The 19,339-nt window shown below is 43.5% G+C and overlaps 1 protein-coding gene across 35 annotated transcripts in view; it reads left to right on the forward strand.

Moving 5' to 3' along the window:
- The window catches only part of mark2b (MAP/microtubule affinity-regulating kinase 2b), a 64,068-nt gene that overhangs the window by 38,719 nt on the left and 6,010 nt on the right, over positions 1–19,339 (forward strand). For 4 of the 35 annotated variants that reach the window (XM_085759708.1, XM_085759711.1, XM_085759720.1 and 1 more), the window contains exons 9-18: positions 18–137; positions 897–999; positions 1,184–1,296; positions 2,328–2,402; positions 2,695–2,752; positions 3,163–3,314; positions 4,789–4,883; positions 8,762–8,899; positions 13,818–14,084; positions 17,183–17,209. In XM_085759708.1, coding sequence (XP_085615834.1) covers positions 18–137; positions 897–999; positions 1,184–1,296; positions 2,328–2,402; positions 2,695–2,752; positions 3,163–3,314; positions 4,789–4,883; positions 8,762–8,899; positions 13,818–14,084; positions 17,183–17,209 — 1,148 coding nt within the window. The remainder of the gene's footprint in view (positions 1–17; positions 138–896; positions 1,000–1,183; positions 1,297–2,327; positions 2,403–2,694; positions 2,753–3,162; positions 3,315–4,788; positions 4,884–8,761; positions 8,900–13,817; positions 14,085–17,182; positions 17,210–19,339) is intronic. The other 31 variants (XM_085759713.1, XM_085759715.1, XM_085759724.1 and 28 more) reach the window with 15 other exon arrangements.

Here is a 19,339-nt window from a genome sequence, read left to right on the forward strand (position 1 = left end):
CTTTTTTCCGTCCCCAGGAACTGAGAGAACGTGTGCTGCGTGGTAAATACAGGATCCCGTTCTACATGTCTACCGACTGTGAGAACTTGCTCAAGAAGTTCCTCATTCTGAACCCCTCCAAAAGAGGCAGCCTCGAGGTACACACATGTACACATGAATTGACACACGAGATACTGACAGGACACCCCCCCAAAAAAACATATTTGTCTTGAATCTGTGATCTCTAATATGTTTCTCCTTCACACGCAGACTGAAAACCACAATCTCACGTTAGTCAGACCAGATTTTGTACATGATGAGTCTGTTCACTAATATAATTGTATGTTACACCTGGACTAGTTTTACCAGATATGTGTGAGTATGTGAGTTTATCATTCAGGTGTAAAGTGCTTTTTAAAGGCATAGTAAAGGCTTGTTAGTTTGGGATTTATGAGTTACCACATTGCACTGTAGACTGAATGTCAGTATTTTAAAGTGGACAGCAGGGGATAGAAGTAAACAATCATGTTTTCTGCTTGCACTGTGTTGCCACATTTAGTTCACAGTTATTAACATGATGTAGCGTTGCTTGATCCTGTTTTTGTTTGACTGGCCGGATAAGTAGAGATAGATAAAGCTCATCTCAAGAACCTTCCCACATAGTTAATTAAATATCATGGTTTAGTTCTGAAGGAAGATTTATACAATATTTATTTCCATATTGACAATAAATACATCTGGATACAACCATTAGAAAAACCCAGCTGAAAGAAAATAAATAACAGGGAAATGGTCTACTCTCCTCTTGTTTTTCTTCCTTTCTTACCTTAACCTCTCCTCCCTTCTCTGCTTTCTGCCCCTTTATCGTCTTTGACATCTCATGTCTCCCTGTATCTGTCTGTTTGGCTTGCTCCTAGCAGCAGATAATGAGGGACCGGTGGATGAATGTGGGTCACGAGGAAGAGGAACTCAAACCCTACATTGAACCCCAGCCAGACTACAAGGACCCCAGGAGGACAGGTCGGCACAAGGATACACTGAAAAAAAAATGTATTCTCCTTTTCATCCACACTCAGGCTCACATGAGTATAGATGTTTTTTTTTACTACTCTCACATGAGAATAATTTATCATTTTGAAAATTATTTACTGACATTAGACCCGGCAGTCTAGTTATGATTTGCTTTTGCTGTGTGTGTGTGCAGACATCATGCTTCAGATGGGATACTCTCAGGAGGAGATCCAGGACTCGCTGGTGAACCAGAAGTACAATGATGTGATGGCTACATACCTGCTATTGGACTATAGGAACTCTGAGGTACGTCCTTTCTCTCTCACACATAAACACCTACATGGTACAATATACTAACCAGCTCTTGTAAGTTAATTATTGTACTATTACATATAGACAGGTGATAAATGAAAGGAAAATCCAGTATAAAGTTTATTGAGAATTGAGAAATGGTTTATGTTGGTGTTGAACACTGTCAAACACGTCAGCCCAAAACCACCCACAAGGGAGCTGAGATCTGGTGGAGCCCAATTATACCCCTGCACCCCCTACCCCCCCACCCCGCAGCATAAACAGCCTTCCAATCTCTTCACCGTAGGGGGTCATGCATTCAGGCTTGTACTGTTGTCCTTGTATGCGCCACATGTGCACTCTCCCACTTGTGGAGAATATTGTGAAGGATGACTCATCCGACCATATCACTTCTCTTTAGTGCAGTCCTGCTGTTTTTTTTTTTTTGAAACACTGAACTCTAAAATGTGCATTGATATTTGTAATGAGAGGTTTATGCACTGCAGCCTTACATAATACCCCTCTCTGTGTAACTGTTGATGGTTTGTTCTCGCTGACACTCTGACCTTGTCCTGTATTGACGCTCTCAGTCACTTGAGGAAGAGTTGCTGTTATGATTTTCCTCACATGTATTGCTCTAATGCACCAGCATCTCCGTTGCATCAAATACGCTCAATCAACCCTATTTATCATTGTTCCACTTATTATGCCTGCTCTGCGTTTTTACACCTGCCACAGAGCTGAGACTGGATGTTGAACTGTTCAGTTGTTCCAAGCAGTGTGTGAAGAATCTCCACTCAGTTATTCAAGTGTTGCCTTTAGTTTGTCATCTGTCTCTATGTTTTTCACTTCAGCCGTCAACTGTCATATAACTTTAATTTGGTCCGCATATGTTTATACTCAAAACACTTCCTTCTCACAACAGTACGATCTATAAAAGCACTATATTTAGTCCTCTGTGTTTGTTATACACACACCACAGTCTCTCTGCCCCTGATACACACGTATTCAGAGCTGCTGTTTTTTTTTCTTTCTTTCTTTCTCAGCTGGATGAAGGTTGCATCAAGCCTCGGCCAGGAAGTGATGTAAGCAACATAAACGCCCCCTCACCGCCTCATAAGGTACAATGACAACACATAATGTCTTCTGCTAACAGACGAGGTCTCCCAATTCCATCCAGTGACAAGAACACTGATGAGAACCACACTTTCTTATTTTACCAAAAACACTCAAGGAATCTATTAAGATATTCTGATTGTAGACCAACACACAGCAGCAGCAACAGCTCTGTGGACTCCTGAGGAGTTGCTGTAAATGGAGCTCTTGGCTTCCATACTTACATCCCAATGTATGTAAACACCCTGTGACATAAAGAATGCATCACTGACACCAGTCTCCATCTTGCTCTCCAAGGTACAGCGCAGTGTATCGTCCAACCAGAAGCCTCAGAACCGCAGAACCACCGACCAGGGTGAGATTGGTGTGTGTGAAGCTGGTGGGCGTCGGGAGAAGGAAGACTGGACGGAGATTTATTTTATAGACACCTGTAGTAAAGTAAAAGGAGGAAGAGAAACATTGGTAGATCAAGTTAAAGAATTACTTAAAACCTTTAAACAAATAAAATAAAGGTTGACATTAAAGAGGTGGTGATGTATAAAGGGGAGAGAATGAAGTGGAGGGAAGCGCAGATGGCTTTAAGAGGAGAACTAAAGAAAGCCACAGAAGAGGGTGAGCCTGTTTCCTCTCAGAGTGATGACAGGAAAGTGACAAAACAACATCTTCCCCTCTTCCCCCGATCAGAATTATCATCTGTTCTTCCACTCAAAGGTTTGAGCACAGCGAGCGACAGCCTTTCTGAAGCCCAGTCTCTTTTTTTTCCAGGCTCCTCCTACTCCAAGAGGGGGGGTCAAACAGATAACCGGACTGCAGCGGAGGATTCTGGGAGGAAGGGTTCATCAGGCAGCTCCACCACCAAGGTGCCGGCCAGCCCTCTAGTCTCCTCTGACCGCAAAAAGAGCGCCACACCCTCCACCGTAAGATCAAACACCCATCCTGCTTTTGTGACATTTTATTAATGCAACTACACAGATCTGCAAAGACAAGATAAATACAAACGGTGGTTGCGCTGAATAAACGGTTTTCTCTGTGTGAAGAGTAGAAGAACACAGACTTCATGTCATAGTATCTCATTGTACGTTAGCAACAGCCAGATTTTATCTTATACTATGGACCAAAGGTCAAATACAGTACTAGTTACTAATTAAACTCATAAAATAAATGGCCATATAACGATGATCCAAGTTATGAGAAACTGAAAGTGTACATCCTGATGTTTTTGGGTGTGGGACATCTTCTATGTTAGTTTCTTGTGCTAGAATTGCATTATAGTCATGTGATAGCATTTACCAATTTAAACCAATTAGCTTTGTCCAGTTTGTCATTCACATCCAAAAATTCAACATGTCATCTTGTCATCATGTCTTCAGGCCCAGCTATAGGCCTTTCTCCCAGTGGATTTGTTCACTTGTCATGACAGGGAAAGTACAGGTGTTCTCATGACATGAGCAGTGACTCTGTGAGACATCCCGGCCAGTAGCAGGACACTGAGACGAAAGCAGCTGAGAGGAATCCAGCTCTGATTTTATTTGACCTGTGCCTCTCCCACTGTGACGAACCACAAGCTGTGACTCTTTTCCTAGTGTCACTGAACTCTGTCAACCCACTCAGTTGGAATCATTTAAAGATCCCTGAGGTTGTATTATAACAAACTCAACAAGTATCAGCAATGTCAGCCAACAAAGTCATTTAAAATCTGGCCTGTCTGGCACTTCACGTGGCACCTACGAACAAATGAATATAAAGCTTAAATCTTATGGCTTTTAAATCAGTGTCTCATGTTCCTTATTTCTGAAATGGTCTCAATAGTTTTGTGCAGGAAAGATGCAATTAAAAGTCCCCTCCCCTGTGTTGACCTATACAGGTGTTTTCATAAGAGGTTGCTGATTACACCTTTCCCTAGAGCTGTGTAGGCATGTTGTGCTTGCTTAATATTTCTCTCACTCCCCTGTTAGTCTGGTCGGGGCGGGGACGTATCTTATCATTTTTTATTAGTATGTGAACGTTTGCTCCGCCCAACCTCAACTCGATCGCACCTTATCTGTCAGTGTAATGGAAAACACCTGTGCACATGTGCGTAGACTGAAAATGACCACTGGGGAAAGCTGAGATATAAATGAAACGTGAAAATAATTCTTACAAGCTGCAAATGAATTTGTTATAGAAATTACTCGAGGTAAAAGTTGATGAGGATTTAATGGGTTTTAGGTGATTAACTTCACTTGACTTTAAGGTTGCTCAAGGCTGCTGCAGGAATAAATGGTCATCTTCAATGTCATCTGTCCCCGCTCTGGCCACTGCACTCATCTGTAACCGTCTATTACTGTGCCCTCAAATTTGATCATGTCTGTATTACTAATGTTCCTGTCATGTCTTCCTCTGCGCCTTCAGAATAGCATCCTGTCCACCGGCACCGGGCGCAGTCGGAACTCTCCCCTGACTGAGAGAGCCACGCTGAGCCAGGGCATCCAGAACGGCAAGGACAGGTACACAGTGACACACACACACAGTTACACAAGAGCTGTTTTCAAAAGACAAGGACGAGCACGCCCACACGCAGTCGTTCTCACACACACCCTGTCCCTCGTCATCGACAGCCCCGCTAGTTGCAGTCAGGCTGCACTGCGTCCTCACTGAAACGCACTTAATACAAACACACTCACTATGGTTTGTGAATGAAAGCAGTCCCACAGCTGTCTCAGGGCTGAATCCCAGACCTTGGCTGGTACTCTCCAGAGCTCTGCCAGCTGGCTCGGGGAGGCCCAGTGCCTTCCCCAGGGCGGGGTGAGCCCTCCCGGACAAGGAAATCAGGCTCTCTTGGGTATTTAGGCCAAACCTCCAGTAGATTACAGATTACCCGAGATGGTCTGATGGAGGCCTGCCAGTCAGAGCAGAGCCGAGTTCAATGGACACGCACACAAGCCTTCTCAGCAGTTTACTGGATGACAAGACGACACAGAGTGACTTGTTCTCTCTAACTCTTCTTTCTTTTCTTTTCTGTTAATAAAGCTTTCTTCCTCCCCTCGGCATTAAAATGAATTTTGACCTCCACTTATATGACCGTCATGGAACTTTATGTTATGTCCAAAATCATACCACTGATAGGAGGCTAAGGTTTTACAGGTGAATAACTCCAAACAGAGTGTACAACTCTAAAACAAATCTATTAATAATCCTGTTGTCGTAATTAAAAAAGAAGAAGCCAGATTGCTGTTTTTCAAGAAATAAAATGTAATCATTTAAGAGCTACTGGGTCATGCCAAGTCAAGCCCCATTCTTTTCCTCTATTCCCTCAGCGTCTAATATCCCCTTCCTTTTACCCTTTCTCATTTTATTGTGATTCCTTCCTCCTTTTTTCCTCAACCACATTAAACAATTTCACTTGGGACCAAAAGGTGTTATGGTCACATTTGAGTTGCTTGATTGTGGGCTTCTTGTCTTCATGTTAAGACCATAAAAAACACCCCCCCCCCATTCTGGGAATTTGTCAACCTGGAGTGCGTGTCCATACATTCAACTACCCACACATCACTCATGCTTTAACCAGCCATATGCTTTGTGTGCTTTTTCCCCCCAAAGTATTCAACATTAAGACAAACAATAATCCCTACTATGATGGAGTGGCCATAGTCATTACTGCTTTATTACTTGTTCATGTATCCGTCTCAAATGACCCCCTCGTCCCCGCAAGCATAACAAATAATCAAATTTAATCCATGTTCAGTGTTTTGAGGAAATTCTGTGGTTTGTCCCCAACTGTGTGAGGACAAAGTGGTCATTTGAGACAGCATTGCTTTTTTAGCCCTGTTGGTCTGTTAGCCATGATAAGCTCTCCTAACTTAGTGGTTTTCATCTGCTTTGATTTTAAAGTTACTTTATTTGATCATCATTAATGCTTTGAAGTTTGGGCTTTTGTACTTGTTACCCCCCCTCCCTCCCCTTCCCAATTCTTTCTGTCTTTTTCTAATTTTCTTCGTTTGGTCTCCTCTTATCTGTGTCTGAGCTCTCGTCCCCCTGGATCTTAAGTCACTCACATTTTCCCGGCGTCTCATTTCTTTCCCCTTTTTTCCAGCTTCTTGTCTTTCTATAAATCTTTCTTCTTTTTCTCCACTCTCTCTCTCTCTCTCTCTCGCTCTCTCTAAGGAGATTAGGAAGACTTGTGATGGAATATTAACTCTTAGTGGCACTATATGGTCCCTGTACTTGCGTCTTAATAGGCTTACGCATACACAGAAATATCTGCACACACTGAGGCTCCACACATACAAACTCATTGACACACTCACACACACACAAGCTTAAACATACATGTCACACATGCTCAAACGGTTGCCACACAGTGGGTTATCCAATGAATGTGGTTATTTTTCCATCACTAGCCGGGCTAATCCCTGTCAGAGAGAGTGTGTGTTTTTCACTCTGCTATGTGTTTGTTTTCTTTGTAATTAGCAGCTGTTTGGTTGACCTCTATAAATGTCCCTCTCTCTCTCTCTGGTTGCTCATTCCTCTGCTCTCTCCTCGGCTATCTCTCTGTCTCTGTGTGGTACCACTCTCCCCTGTCTCTTACTGTTTGTTTCTCTATGTGTGTGTGTCTGTGTGTGTGGAAAAAGTCAAGTTAGAGCTGTCAGTAATGTGCGCAGCTTTGTAGCCCGTAGCAACCTGATTAAGAGAGGGTTCAGGAAATAGCCAGTGTTGTTTGGCTCAAGTAAAACAAGTAATCCTTGTTCCTGATACAGTTTGGATTGTGCACCGTGGAAAAGCACAGGAAGGCTTGAAAAAGGAGAAGTCAGGCACTTGACAGACAGAAGTTGAAAGACAGGTCAAACCTATAAAACTACAAGCCCAGAGGTCAGAGTGATCATCTCATAACAAAACGGTGCAAACAGTTTTATGTCCTGCCACACATCAACTTGACTGCATAGAGATCCAGCTCTTTGTCCGCCCGTTCTGCCCAGAACATTGATTTTAATAGAATTAAACTACCACTAATATTAATTAAGGGCTGCAACTAATCGTGCGTTCCAGGCAACCTGTAACTTGTGTTTTTCAGACCTGTTCTGTTCCTATGGTTACCCGTTGGGACGTACAGTCAAACTCGTAACTTCCCACCTGTGAACTCGTACTAGATCGATCTACTCCCAGTTCCCAGTTGTAACTCGTAACTTGCCTGGAACGCTACAAAGTCGTAACTGGTGACTTGAAATCGTGACTTACGGGTTCAAAAGCCTGCCTGGAACGCACCATAACATTAATTTAATTGTTATTTAATCTGCAAATTATTTTCTTGATTAATCACTTATACACTGTGCTCAGATTGCTCCTCACAGTTCATTTGGGTAACCTCACTTACCTCCTTCTCTCCAACAGCCCAGAGCCCAAAACACTCAATGAAAACCACATCCTCGTTTGTAGAGATGACAGTTTTTGATATTTGTGGCCATTTGTGCTCAAAAAATGATGATCACATCTGTTGCACATAGTTTTTTGTGCATCAATCAAATCTTATTTTATCTCTTAATATCTTCCTGCACAAGCTGCAAATATTTTTTTAAAATCCAGAACGGAGCTGTTTCTGATTAGGCCTGTTTTTTAGGCTCCTTTTCACGAGGTCAAACTGATTACAAATGATCAAGAACCATGAAATTGTTTTTCCGGCACTGTCATAATAAAAAATCAAAATAATAATAATAATAATCACGTATGCAGCATGTTCATTCCGAAACAGTGAGGTTGTGTGTTTCACAAAAATGAAAAACAGACATAAAGTGGTATGAAATGAAGGCCTGTAACTGAGGTGAATGAAGTCATCAGTGAAATATCTCCTGTATGTTCTGCATGATGTCGCCTTTCTGTCTCACTTTATCCACAGTCTTGTGTGTGTTTTCACCCTGTGTGCGTTAAAGTTGGTCTTTTTTGCTCGGCCTGTCGTGTCAGCTCCCACGTGAGAAGACGGAGACTTGACAGCACAGTCAGACTTGCGAGTGCGTTTTGTGATTCCTTTCTGTGAAACCACAACGAAGCGACTTGAGCAGCAAAAAAGACCAACTCTCTCCTCTTGTTCTGAGTGTGTTTCTGTCTTGTGTCGACTTCCTCCTGCTCTCTCTACTCCCTTACCCCACCCCGAGTGTGTTGAATAAGTGCTGCTTCTAACCATGCTCCACCTCACCTCTCCGCCCACCTACACACAAACCCCGCCCACTGTGTGACTGTGTGTGTGACTGTGTGTTGTGCTGGTGTGTTTGACTGCCGTGTGTTTTTCCTCACGTGTGTTTGCATATATGTGTGTGCGTGTGTTTGTTTGTGTGTGTGTGTGTGTGTGTGTCGGGCGGGGCACTCCTCCTCCCCCCTCCCCCTCCCCCCCCAGCCTAAACACTCCGGGCTCCCGTGCCTCTACTGCCTCGGCCGCTGCCGTCCTCTCCTCCTCCTCGCGTCCCCGTCACCACAAGTCCCTGTCCTCCTCCAATCATCCATGCCCCTCTGACCTGCACGCACCACGGCCCAGGCAAGTCTCCCACTCTCTGACACACGCACGCACACACACACACACAGTACGCTCAGTATGTACGACGATACTCAGCACATACCGCCATCCTTCCTGCCATGGACAAAGAGGGAAAAAGGTGAAGAAGAAGTGATTTGTTGGCTCCGAAACGCTTCCACCAATTTCTTTTTTGGGGGAAAAAACAAAACAAGTCTTTAATTATTACCTTTTAATCACACGGTGACAAATCCTGGCACACAGCGGTGAACGGTGTGCCAATATTTTTCCCCCACAATTGTGAAAGCGATCAAAGAGGCACATTTTCTTCCCTACAGAGTTGGTGTTTTATTCAACACAAACTGCTCTGCTGCCAGCAGCTGCCACATACACACACACACACACACATTCAAATGAGCAAAGTTAATGTTTTTCCTCAACTTAAACAGTTATTGTTCTCCAATATTATAGAATGCCTTGTTTACTTGTTCGTTTTTGTCTTTAAGTCAACTAAAATGTCTTGACTTGGATTTGACATGTTCACGAAGTTTGGAAATTATATAAGTAACTTTATATGTATCACACTTTTCTTAAAGAAAAATGTTGAGTTGTTGGTGAGGCCGACCTAAAAGTGATTGATTTGTTTTGTGTTATGATGAATGGTATTTGTTCACTCTTTGAAACACCAGAGACATTTCCTTGATGGTAAATTAGTCTCTCGTGCTCAGTAAGAATCAGGAAGCAGAGTTTGGATTATTGCAGCAGCAGAGGAACAACCTGACGTTACCGTACCGTCAGTAGATGGTGGAGCTCAGGAAACTTTACAGGCTGAACTTGCTGCCTGTCCTCGGCCAATCATCCTCCCTCAAACCTCACATTTACCTTGTGGACCGTAACTGAACAGTGACAGCTAGAAAACAGGAGGAGCAGGTTTTTCACTGTACTGTACCTCTGACAGACAAGAGGTGTGTTTCTTCTTTTTTTCCATTTGTTTTGTTTCTTGGGAGGACGACCAAAAAAAAACAACCTTTAATCGAAATAATTCAGAAAGGAGTTGTTCATGGACCAGCAGGGATTAGGTTCCACTTTGCTGAGGTCTCAGGAGCTTACAAAGCGTGTGCACGCCAGCGCTTGGTTATTGGCGGGCTGGTTAATTAGATGTGCTGTGTATCTACCTTAAAGGTCACAGAGAGAAATCAGAGAAACAAGTCGGACGAGCTGACATTTCCTACGAACGTCTAAGTTGACGTGACAGGATAAAAGTGTGACATTCTGTCATCTTAGACATTGTGGAACGGTTTTCCTAAAAAGAAAAACAAACGTCTTTGGCGATGAGAAAAAATGCTCCTGTAGCTTCCCAGCGCCGAGGCCCTCAGGGGCCCAGCGTACACAGACTGGTTCTGGTGACTGCAACGTTCAGGAAGCAGAGTAATGTTCACAACCCGAGCATTCAGGCTGTTCAGAGCGCTACAACTAACCAGCTATGTAGATGTCTACAAAATGTTAGTGTAAGTAAGAACCAGTGTCATATACTGCTCTGTCAGTCTGTGACGTTGTTGTGTTGTTGTAAAAAACATCATTACGTAGTCCCTATCTAATCTATCAAGTTAGATCTACAGTCAGTCAAATGCATGGATGACAGTGACAAATACAAGACAAGATCTCTCTCCTCTGGGTGCTTTCTAATTTCACAAAATGTTTTTGCCGTCACAGTAGTCTATTTAATTTTCATTTCAACCACAGAACAATTCTGTAAAAAGTGTCATCATAAACCACAATCTAAAAAAAATCCTCAAACTCTAAATAGCTTTGTGATACAGACATTTATTTAAAGGTCATACCTACTGCAGCTTATGTTTACTGTAGTCATCATATCTGATAACAGCTATTGTGTATATAGTTCCTATGAAGGAACAACCCACAGCCTCTTTATCTGGATATCAGATCAACAGGCTGAACTGTCTCTTTAGAAACTACAGTGGTTCATAAACTTTTCCTCCATGAGCTCCACTGGTCTGTAGACTGTGTGTGGGACCATGCTTAGAAAAACAAAAAAAAAAGATATATATATTTGAAAGTGCAACGGCTCTGGGGAGAACCAGACCAACTGTGGATGAAATAGCTGTGTGGAGTCTGATGCGTGCCCTGTGTCCATGGCTGTCCTTCATCTGCTCTCTGGCATGCTGTGCTCCACGGTGGGGTTTTCCCCGGCTGGGAGAAGTGGATTTCTGTCCTGCGTTAAGGAAATTGAGTCCATTTTAAGGTTCCCACAGCCTCTTTTTTTCCCAAGGGGTTATTAATTGCTCTCTGTCTACAACAAGCTCAGTGAGCTCACCTCAGTGAAGAAGCTGTCTGGGAAAACCCTGTCTTTGTTTATCAAGCGTTAACTACACTGTGACAGGTCTGGTTAAATGAATGAAATGGAGTGTGTCTTATTGGTCTTCTGTATGAACAAACAGTTTGTGTGTGTTTGTGTGTTGCTTTGTTGGCTAGCTCCCCTGCTTTGACCGTGTCTGTCTCAAGGGCCGCTTTGATATTTGGAGTTTTAGTCGTGTGCCTCCCACTGCCAGCCGTGTGTCACAATACGGGGTGAAAGGTCTTGGGATACGTTCCTCTTAAATACTGCCGGAGCCTGAACTGATTTGCCTCTCGCTCAGACAGACATCCACACCCCGCTTTGTGACAGTTGTCTTGCGGGAAGAAAAACACCCCGCAAATGTCAGGCTAAAATTCCAGCGGAGCAAATGTCAAGGTGGCCCTCTGGCTGTATGTGCTTTTGTCTGCTCTACGTTGAAGTCTTATTCTGTTGCATGCGTCGTTCAGCAGTGAGCTTGGGCTGTTCAGAACCTGGTTGGGAACGCTGGAGAGAAGGTACCGCTCCCAACACATAGACAGCACCCTGAGTGAGGAATAGGCACCTTTTCTCAGAACATGGTCTGTGTCCTTAAGTCCCATTCATTCCTGTTTTTCCAGCTGTCCCCAAACACCCTTCTGAAAAAACCTTTGAAAGTGAATTGATATTTCTATTCACAACCAGTATTCATGTGCTGTAATGAAGCAAGCCACGCTGCACATGGGGGAGCTCCACATTTGTATAGAGTAGGGGTGCAGATTACTATAAGTAAATGAGCCCAGCATTAAAATACCACAGACACACCAGCCTGCACCCACCCTGTTACATCACCTCTTTAAATGCTCACACTCACCACTCTTCTCCTTAGATTTGTCATGATGAAAAATCTCATATGTTGAAACGAATTGGAAATGTTTCCGCAGCTCTCTTCATCCCAGCAATCTGTTGTTCCTCCCAGTGAACAGTCATCCTCATGAATATAATACATCAACACTGGTCCCTAATCAGCCTGATCCAGCCTCTCTCTCCTCGCATCTGTTCTCATAGATGAGATGTGTGTGTGTGCGTGTGTGTGTGCTTGTGTGTTTGTGTGTAGGTCACCTGTCCTCCAAGGTGAACAACTTGAGCATAACCACAGTGAATTAGAGGGTGTGCTTAATCTGTTCATCCCTCCACCACACTGAGACTAGACCTGTGTTCTGTGTGTTTTGTTTCTCTGTGTTGTTGAGTGTGTTAGAGGTTTGCACAGGACCTTTTTTTTTTTAACCTCCCCAGCAAGTTGGTTACATGTGTAAATAAAACTCTGTATTTGGATACAAGAGATGTTGTTGTTGTTTTTTTACAGATTTGAACTCTTTGATTTAAAAAAAAACATAAAGAGATAATTTTTTCAGATATTCGTCCCCTTTATACTTTGTGTGGTTTATCAGGGGAAAAAAGTTACATAAGGTTATTCTTCAGAGCGGCAGAGACACTGTTGATGTTGCAGATTGGATGGGATGGCAGATGGTAGTTTCTAATGTAACAGCCATGTGACTATTCTAAAATGAGAGAAATGAGTGGGAAAGAGAGAAAGTATTAACTTTTGTGAGGGATATGGTGAAGTCATAGGCTTTTATGTCTGTAACAGTAAGAATAATCCTTTTCATCCCTTATTGGTAATGTAAGGGTGTAAATATGTTCTGCACATGCAGCCCATGTGTTGCTGTACATCCTCTGCAGCCCTCTACAGTGAATTTGTGTCTTTTATACTTTGTCTATCCTGTTCATTCACTCGTCTCTTCTTTGTGTTGCACTTTGTGTTTGTGCTTTTGCTGTTGCCGTTTTGTTGTGATTGTCGTCTGGTGCAAGTGTGCTGGTGCCGCACACTGGCATGAAAGATGCATGCTCACACATGCTCAGAAACCAAATGCAAGCTTTTAGCTTATTGAATAGGATCGGTGTGTGTGTGAGAGAGAGAGTGAGCTGGAGGTTTGTAATGTTTTGCCCTCAGGCCGAGGCAAAGAGGATTAAGTGTGTGTATCTGTGCGAGTGTGTGTATGTGTCACTGGCCTGATGTGGCCCCAAATATTGAGTGGGTGGACTTTAGGGATTATAAGAAACATCAGGGTGAGCAGATGTTGAGCAGACATAGATACTTGTGTGACCTTAAACTCAGGTAAGTGGTATTTAGGAGGAAGAGATTTTCTTCTATCAGTGTGAGTCTAACTGTGTTCCTCTCCCACCACCCCTCCTCTTCACTCTTCTCCCCTCTTTTTATGCCTCTTGTCCTCCTTTCTTGTGTTTCACCTCCTACACCTCACTTTGTTAATCTTTTTCTTGTTTTCTTTCCCTTTTCATGCCATCCTCCCTCTTTCATGCTCTTTGTTTCTTGCTTTTTCTCTTGTCCCATCCTTGTCGCCCTGAATTCTTCTCTGTTCTTCTCTGCCTCATTGTTTGTCACACCCCTGATTCCTCCGATCTTTTCTCACCTCTTCCTTCTTCTCCACATCCACCCCTCTGCTCTTTTACACCCTCCTCTTTATCACTTTTTCTTAACCATCCCTCCTTCCATTTTCCTCCTTTCTCTCTTCCCATTCTCCTCCACAGTGCTCCACCTCAGCGGCCGCCCGGTGCCTCCCCGTCTGCCCACAACATCAGCAGCGCTGCCGTGTCAGATCGTACCAACTTCTCCAGAGGGGTGGGCATCCGCAGCACGTTCCACGCCGGCCAGCAGCGAGGTGCCCGGGACCAGCAAGGCTCCGCCTATCCTGGTGGCCCTGTCTCCCCATCACTGTCACATGGCAACAGCCAGGCCCGGAGGACACACGGGGCCACAGGGATTTTCAGCAAGTTCACATCCAAGTTTGTACGCAGGTGAGTGGCCGAAAAGGAGAGGAGGAGGAGGAGGAGCATGGGAAAAAATGGGAAGGGTGAATAGTTCAGATGATACTCTGTGGTTACAGTGTGAGAGCAGAGTAGGGAAGTAGTGAAACAGGAGGGGATATGGGGCAGAAAAAGAAAGCTTGTAGTTTTATAAATGCAGTGCAGTTGTGGTAGCAACTGTTCTATTTATTACCCAATACTCTGTAGCTTAAGTACAGTTTCAAGTTTTTTTTGAATGTTGAGGTTTCAGCCTGAGGCAGAAAATGACTAGGTTTACATTACAAGTCATTTCATGTGCTCATTTCCTCTCAGGAATGTTATACTGTATGTCCATGTCATCACTGGTTTTCAGGATATTTCTTTAAAGGGGCTGATCTCATCCTCATCCCTATCACTAAACTCGTGCCGATCTGTAGCTCTGCTGAGAGTAGAAAGGGAGAGGAAGGGACCAGCTGTGTCTTCTCTATAATTTTGTTTGGAGCTGTGGTGACTGAGGAGTAATTTTGGTTTTTGGTTCTACGTCTGGCCCAGTTTTCATCTCACTCCTCTAGCGCAGGTTGCAGCAGTTAAACTGCTCTCACAGCTTCTAATGAGAGCTGAAGCTGTTTATTTATGTTTTTTTTTTGTAATTTTCTCTGGAAGTGAGGTCGGTCCTGTAGCAGTGATCCTCCTCTTTGTGTAAATACAGCGAAGTGAGAGTGAACATTGTGGCTATAAAAGCAGAAGGGAAAGGCCAAGTCCTATGACAACTAGACGGATTTGAACTTATTTTGGCTTTTGACACATAAATATTGGCCTCACTTCCACTTTATGTTGCCAAAGCAGTAACATTAGTGTTTATGAATGAAGCTTGGATAATGCTGGAGAAAAATTCCAGGTAGTGCTACCATTGGAAAATGAGCAGTGATTAAAAGTCAAAGCTATAGCTATGAAACATCTATAAAAAGACCAAAATGAAACAGTGTATTGGTCAGTGTGTCAGTACTTTATGACTTCTCCACTCTGTGGCACTCAGCCATGTTTATAGATACAGGAAGTATAAATAAAATTACCACAATGACACAGTGGGTTCAAAAGTCTGAGACCACATTCCCATGAATGTGAAAGCGGTGTCAGACCTTTGGATCCCACCATAGTTAGACATTTTAAATAAGGTTAAATAATAAACAGCAGCTGGGCTCTTCAGATTGTAGCAAACATCACTCAGAACAAGAGCAAATGGCACTTTTAGCTGCAGATTAATACCCACTCAGCGCTTTAGTGAGTATTTACGGCAGCAGGATGTTGTGTGTCGGGCTGACTCAAAATAAATTGCAGTGCCCTTATTCATGGTAATAAAAGGAACATGTCGCCCGGAGCAACTGTGTGGCTCACTGATGTGTCTGTAATAGTCTTTGGACAACAGTGGAGTCTGTGACAGAGTGAGATGTTGTTTTTGGTCTTTTCATTTAGTTTTTGTCATTTATCACCTGCCTCATTAGTGCACTACCACTATTAATACAGATAGCAAAGTGAAAAATAGATTCTTAGAAATGAAAATCAATTATGTCAGACAACAAAGTCAGTTCACAGCCAGGTACTTATCACCATAAATTATTGATTATTTAGCAAATAATTGTCACCGTTTAACCAAAATCACATGTGAAAGGTGATAAAGTCCGATCATGGTCAGAATGAGAGAGTGTAGAGGAGGTGAAGAGCAGAGCAGGTTTATTATTATCAGAGGCCGGTCAGACTGACAGGTGTGGAGGAGAGGGGGGGGGGGGGGGGGGCAGGAAGTGAAGGTGTGAAGGTGCCACGAACAGGCAGCAGTGATGAAGGGAGGTCCAGGTGAGCAGTGACAGGATGAGAAGCAGAGAGAAGCAGGTAGAGTCCAGATTCACCTCAGCACCTGCTGACCGAGTGTGTGTGTGTGTGAGTGTGAGGGACGGAGCGCAGATTTATTAGAGGTAATTTAGTTCCATTAAACACGACAGGAGTTCAGAATGATCAAGTGTCTGATGTGTGGGTGTTGGTGTACTCTATGTGTGTGTGTGTGTGTGGAGGAGGCGGAGGTACAGGCACAGCCACTCTCCAGGCCTCCCACTCAGAGATACTGTAGCTCTGTGGCGGCAGTATCCATGGTTACACCGGAGATATCACTTTTCCCTCAACTATAAATACCGCTAGTGGGGACACCTTGACACATGCATGCGCAAGTGCCGGCATACACACACACACACACTCCCCACTGGGCTTACTGGTAGGAAGTAGAGGTGGTGGAGACAGAGAGATTGTGTTGCACTAGTACAGTTTGACACACACGCACACACACACACACACACACTCTCACTATAGCTGTGTGTTTTATTAGCAGATCATATAACCTCACCACAGCAGTTTTTCACTTGGTCTGGAGAGTGATGTTTCTCTGTCCTTCAAATACATTGGCGTGCGTATGTGTGTGTGTGTGTGTGTGTGCGCGTGTGTGTGTGTGTGTGTGTGTCATTTTAAGTTCCAGTGTGTTACAGTATGTTTTAAGTGTGTTAAAGTTGAAGTTGTTTAACCTGTACTTTCTCATTTGAAATGTCTTTGTGTTTGTATGAGAGGTGGCTTTCTATCTCTCTCAGCTCACCAACACTTCTTTCCAGGAGCCAGGACGCTCCGTGTGGAGGAGCGCTTCATTTCATGAGGGGAGGGAGGGGTTGGAGGAGGGGAGGGGAGGAGGGGGGTGACTGTTCAGAAGGGGTCTCCTAATGGGATTTCCCCACAGAGCCCATTAAATCCCCCCGAAGGTGCTCTGGTGTGCATTTAATAATGTTCACACATTGACACCAGTTAATCCGCACATTTGAACACACACACTGAACGCTGATGCCACTGACACTCTTTTTTGTGTTTTTATTTATTCTCTTTTTTTTAATTTTTTTGAATGTTGCTTTGTGCTTCCTGGTTCGACCCCAGCGTGAGCCTGGTTGATGTTGGACTTGTGTGTGAAGTGTGCTTCTCAGAGGGCAGCTTGTCTTTTACAGGAAACTCATCAATATACACGTTTTATACATTATACGTTTTTTTCTCTTTCTTTCTTTATCCCTCTTTTGTTTTTGTAGAAATCTCTCGTTCAGGTTTCCGAGAAGGTAGGCAACACCCCCAACGTTAAATATAACCCCTTGATATATACGTATATTCTCTTCTTCATATATATTTTACATATATATATATTTATATATATTCCTCCCCTTTTGGTGTTTTGTGCAGCTTTTTGTTGAAATCTTCCTTTTGTGCCTTGAGCCTTATCTTTTCTCCTCCTTTTTTTTCTGTGGTTGGCCCTTTTTTGAGCCTTCTGGTTTTGAGTGCCGTGTTTTGGCCCACTTATATTTTTATTTATTTATTTTTAATTTTTTTTACTAACCCCGCCCCTCACCCACTCACGCATTTAACACACTCACTTCATTATCACGCGGCACAATAACACCTCAACCATCCTTCTCTTCGTCCCTCCATCGTCCCACCTCTTCCTCACCCCCTCACCCCATCTTCTATTAATTTCCCAGGTAGTGTGTGTGTAAGTTTGCATCCTGACTGTAGCCTCCCAGATTTAGCTGGAGTTGTAATGGTGCAATAGATCAAACTCCTCCCTCCCCTGCTCATAACCCTCTCCTTGTCTTAGCTCCACATGCAGGTTTTGTCCTGAAAGAACTTTGTCTCTAAATCCTGAACAGCGCTGATGTAACGGTACATCAACCTAATTCTACCTTCACTTAACATGAGAGCTAGAGGGAGCACAGGCATTAGAGAGAAGCCTGTTTATGATCAGGTGTTTTCATCTCAGCCCAGTTATGTAACATTGCCCCGGGTTGTTTAATGCTGCTAACCATCATTCCTGCTAACGCCACAAACCCATCTCACCTTCATCAGTCAGGCCACTAGAACTGAAATTTCCTGAGTCGTCGGCAGCACAGAAGTTGTATTTTTAGTTTTTTTCTCTCCTGTGAAAGTGCGTGTAGATGAGACGGGGAGGGCGGTGTACTTTGTGAGGAGAAGTCCCTGGCTGTAGTTGTTAGCTGTGGATGGAGGTATAGAGGAGGAGAGGACCCAGGAGGGACGGGGCTGCAGTGTTTCTCAGGCTGCACTCTTTTCTGGAGGCTGCACTCTTCCTTTCTTTCATCGCTGTGTTCTCACTCTGGCACTGGCTCTAACAGCAGCAGCAACAGAACTGGATGGCTTTGACCTACTCTGGCTGGAAAAGACCTTTTATGCTGTGGACGCGCGCGCGCACACACACACACACACACAGAGGACACATCATGCAGATATGTGTATTTGCACTGACTCAACCCAGACATTTACATAAACACACAGTCTCCCTCTCATGCACATATTTGCACTATAGACAGATGCTAAACACATGTTGACACGTTTTTCATCTATATATGTAAACGCTGATCACACATCTCACACCCACATCTGTGACACACACATACACACTCGGTTTTGGAGTGTGTTGGCTGCTTTTTACCAGCAGGTAGAGCAGTTTCCTGTAACATGGACCATTGTTCCACCTGGTGGAGAGAAGTTGTATTACTACTGAAATTTCACAGTATTTTGATAGTTTTCAGTTTTTCCATTTTAGTAGATATTTGATGATTTTTACTCATCATTAATATTGAGACATGAGTAATGTGAGTACATAGTGAACAGGTTATTATAGCTCCAAGTAAAAGAGTAGAATCTGTAGTGCCCCATTAAACATGGACTGTGCATCTGAGGTATAATAACCATCTTCTCAGTCCTTAGTGTTCCCCTGACGCCACAGTGCCCTCTACTGGAGCCAGTCTGCATCCCTTCATGTTTAACTTCATCACAACCAGACATGCAAAATGGCACAAAAGGCATTGTTCATCAGTTTACCTCTACATCTTATTATCATTTAAGAAAGCCTTGTTACAACTTATTCCTACTCCTCCCACTTGTCATTTTCCATGTGCTCGATTTTTAACCATGTTTCTGTTGCAGGAGGTATTTTACATGATGTTTTTGGTTATTATTTTGGATATGGGGCAAAACAGGAATGATCCCTTTTCTTTCCTCAGCAGAATGAATTTAAGAACCATAAATTGTCAAATGTGTCTTGTGCGTCACTGTTCATCCACCATCTGCATGTGTTTTGCTGTTGTCTGTCTTTGTGTTTCTGTGTTGTCGTTGTTTGCTCTTCTCCCTTTCCCCCCAGTTTGTCTTTGTTTCGTCAACTATGTGTGTTTGTGTGG

Source organism: Trachurus japonicus, chromosome 18, assembly GCF_045865225.1.
Source record: "Trachurus japonicus isolate A0001 chromosome 18, Traja_1.0".
In the NCBI taxonomy this organism is placed as follows: Eukaryota; Metazoa; Chordata; class Actinopteri; order Carangiformes; family Carangidae; genus Trachurus; species Trachurus japonicus.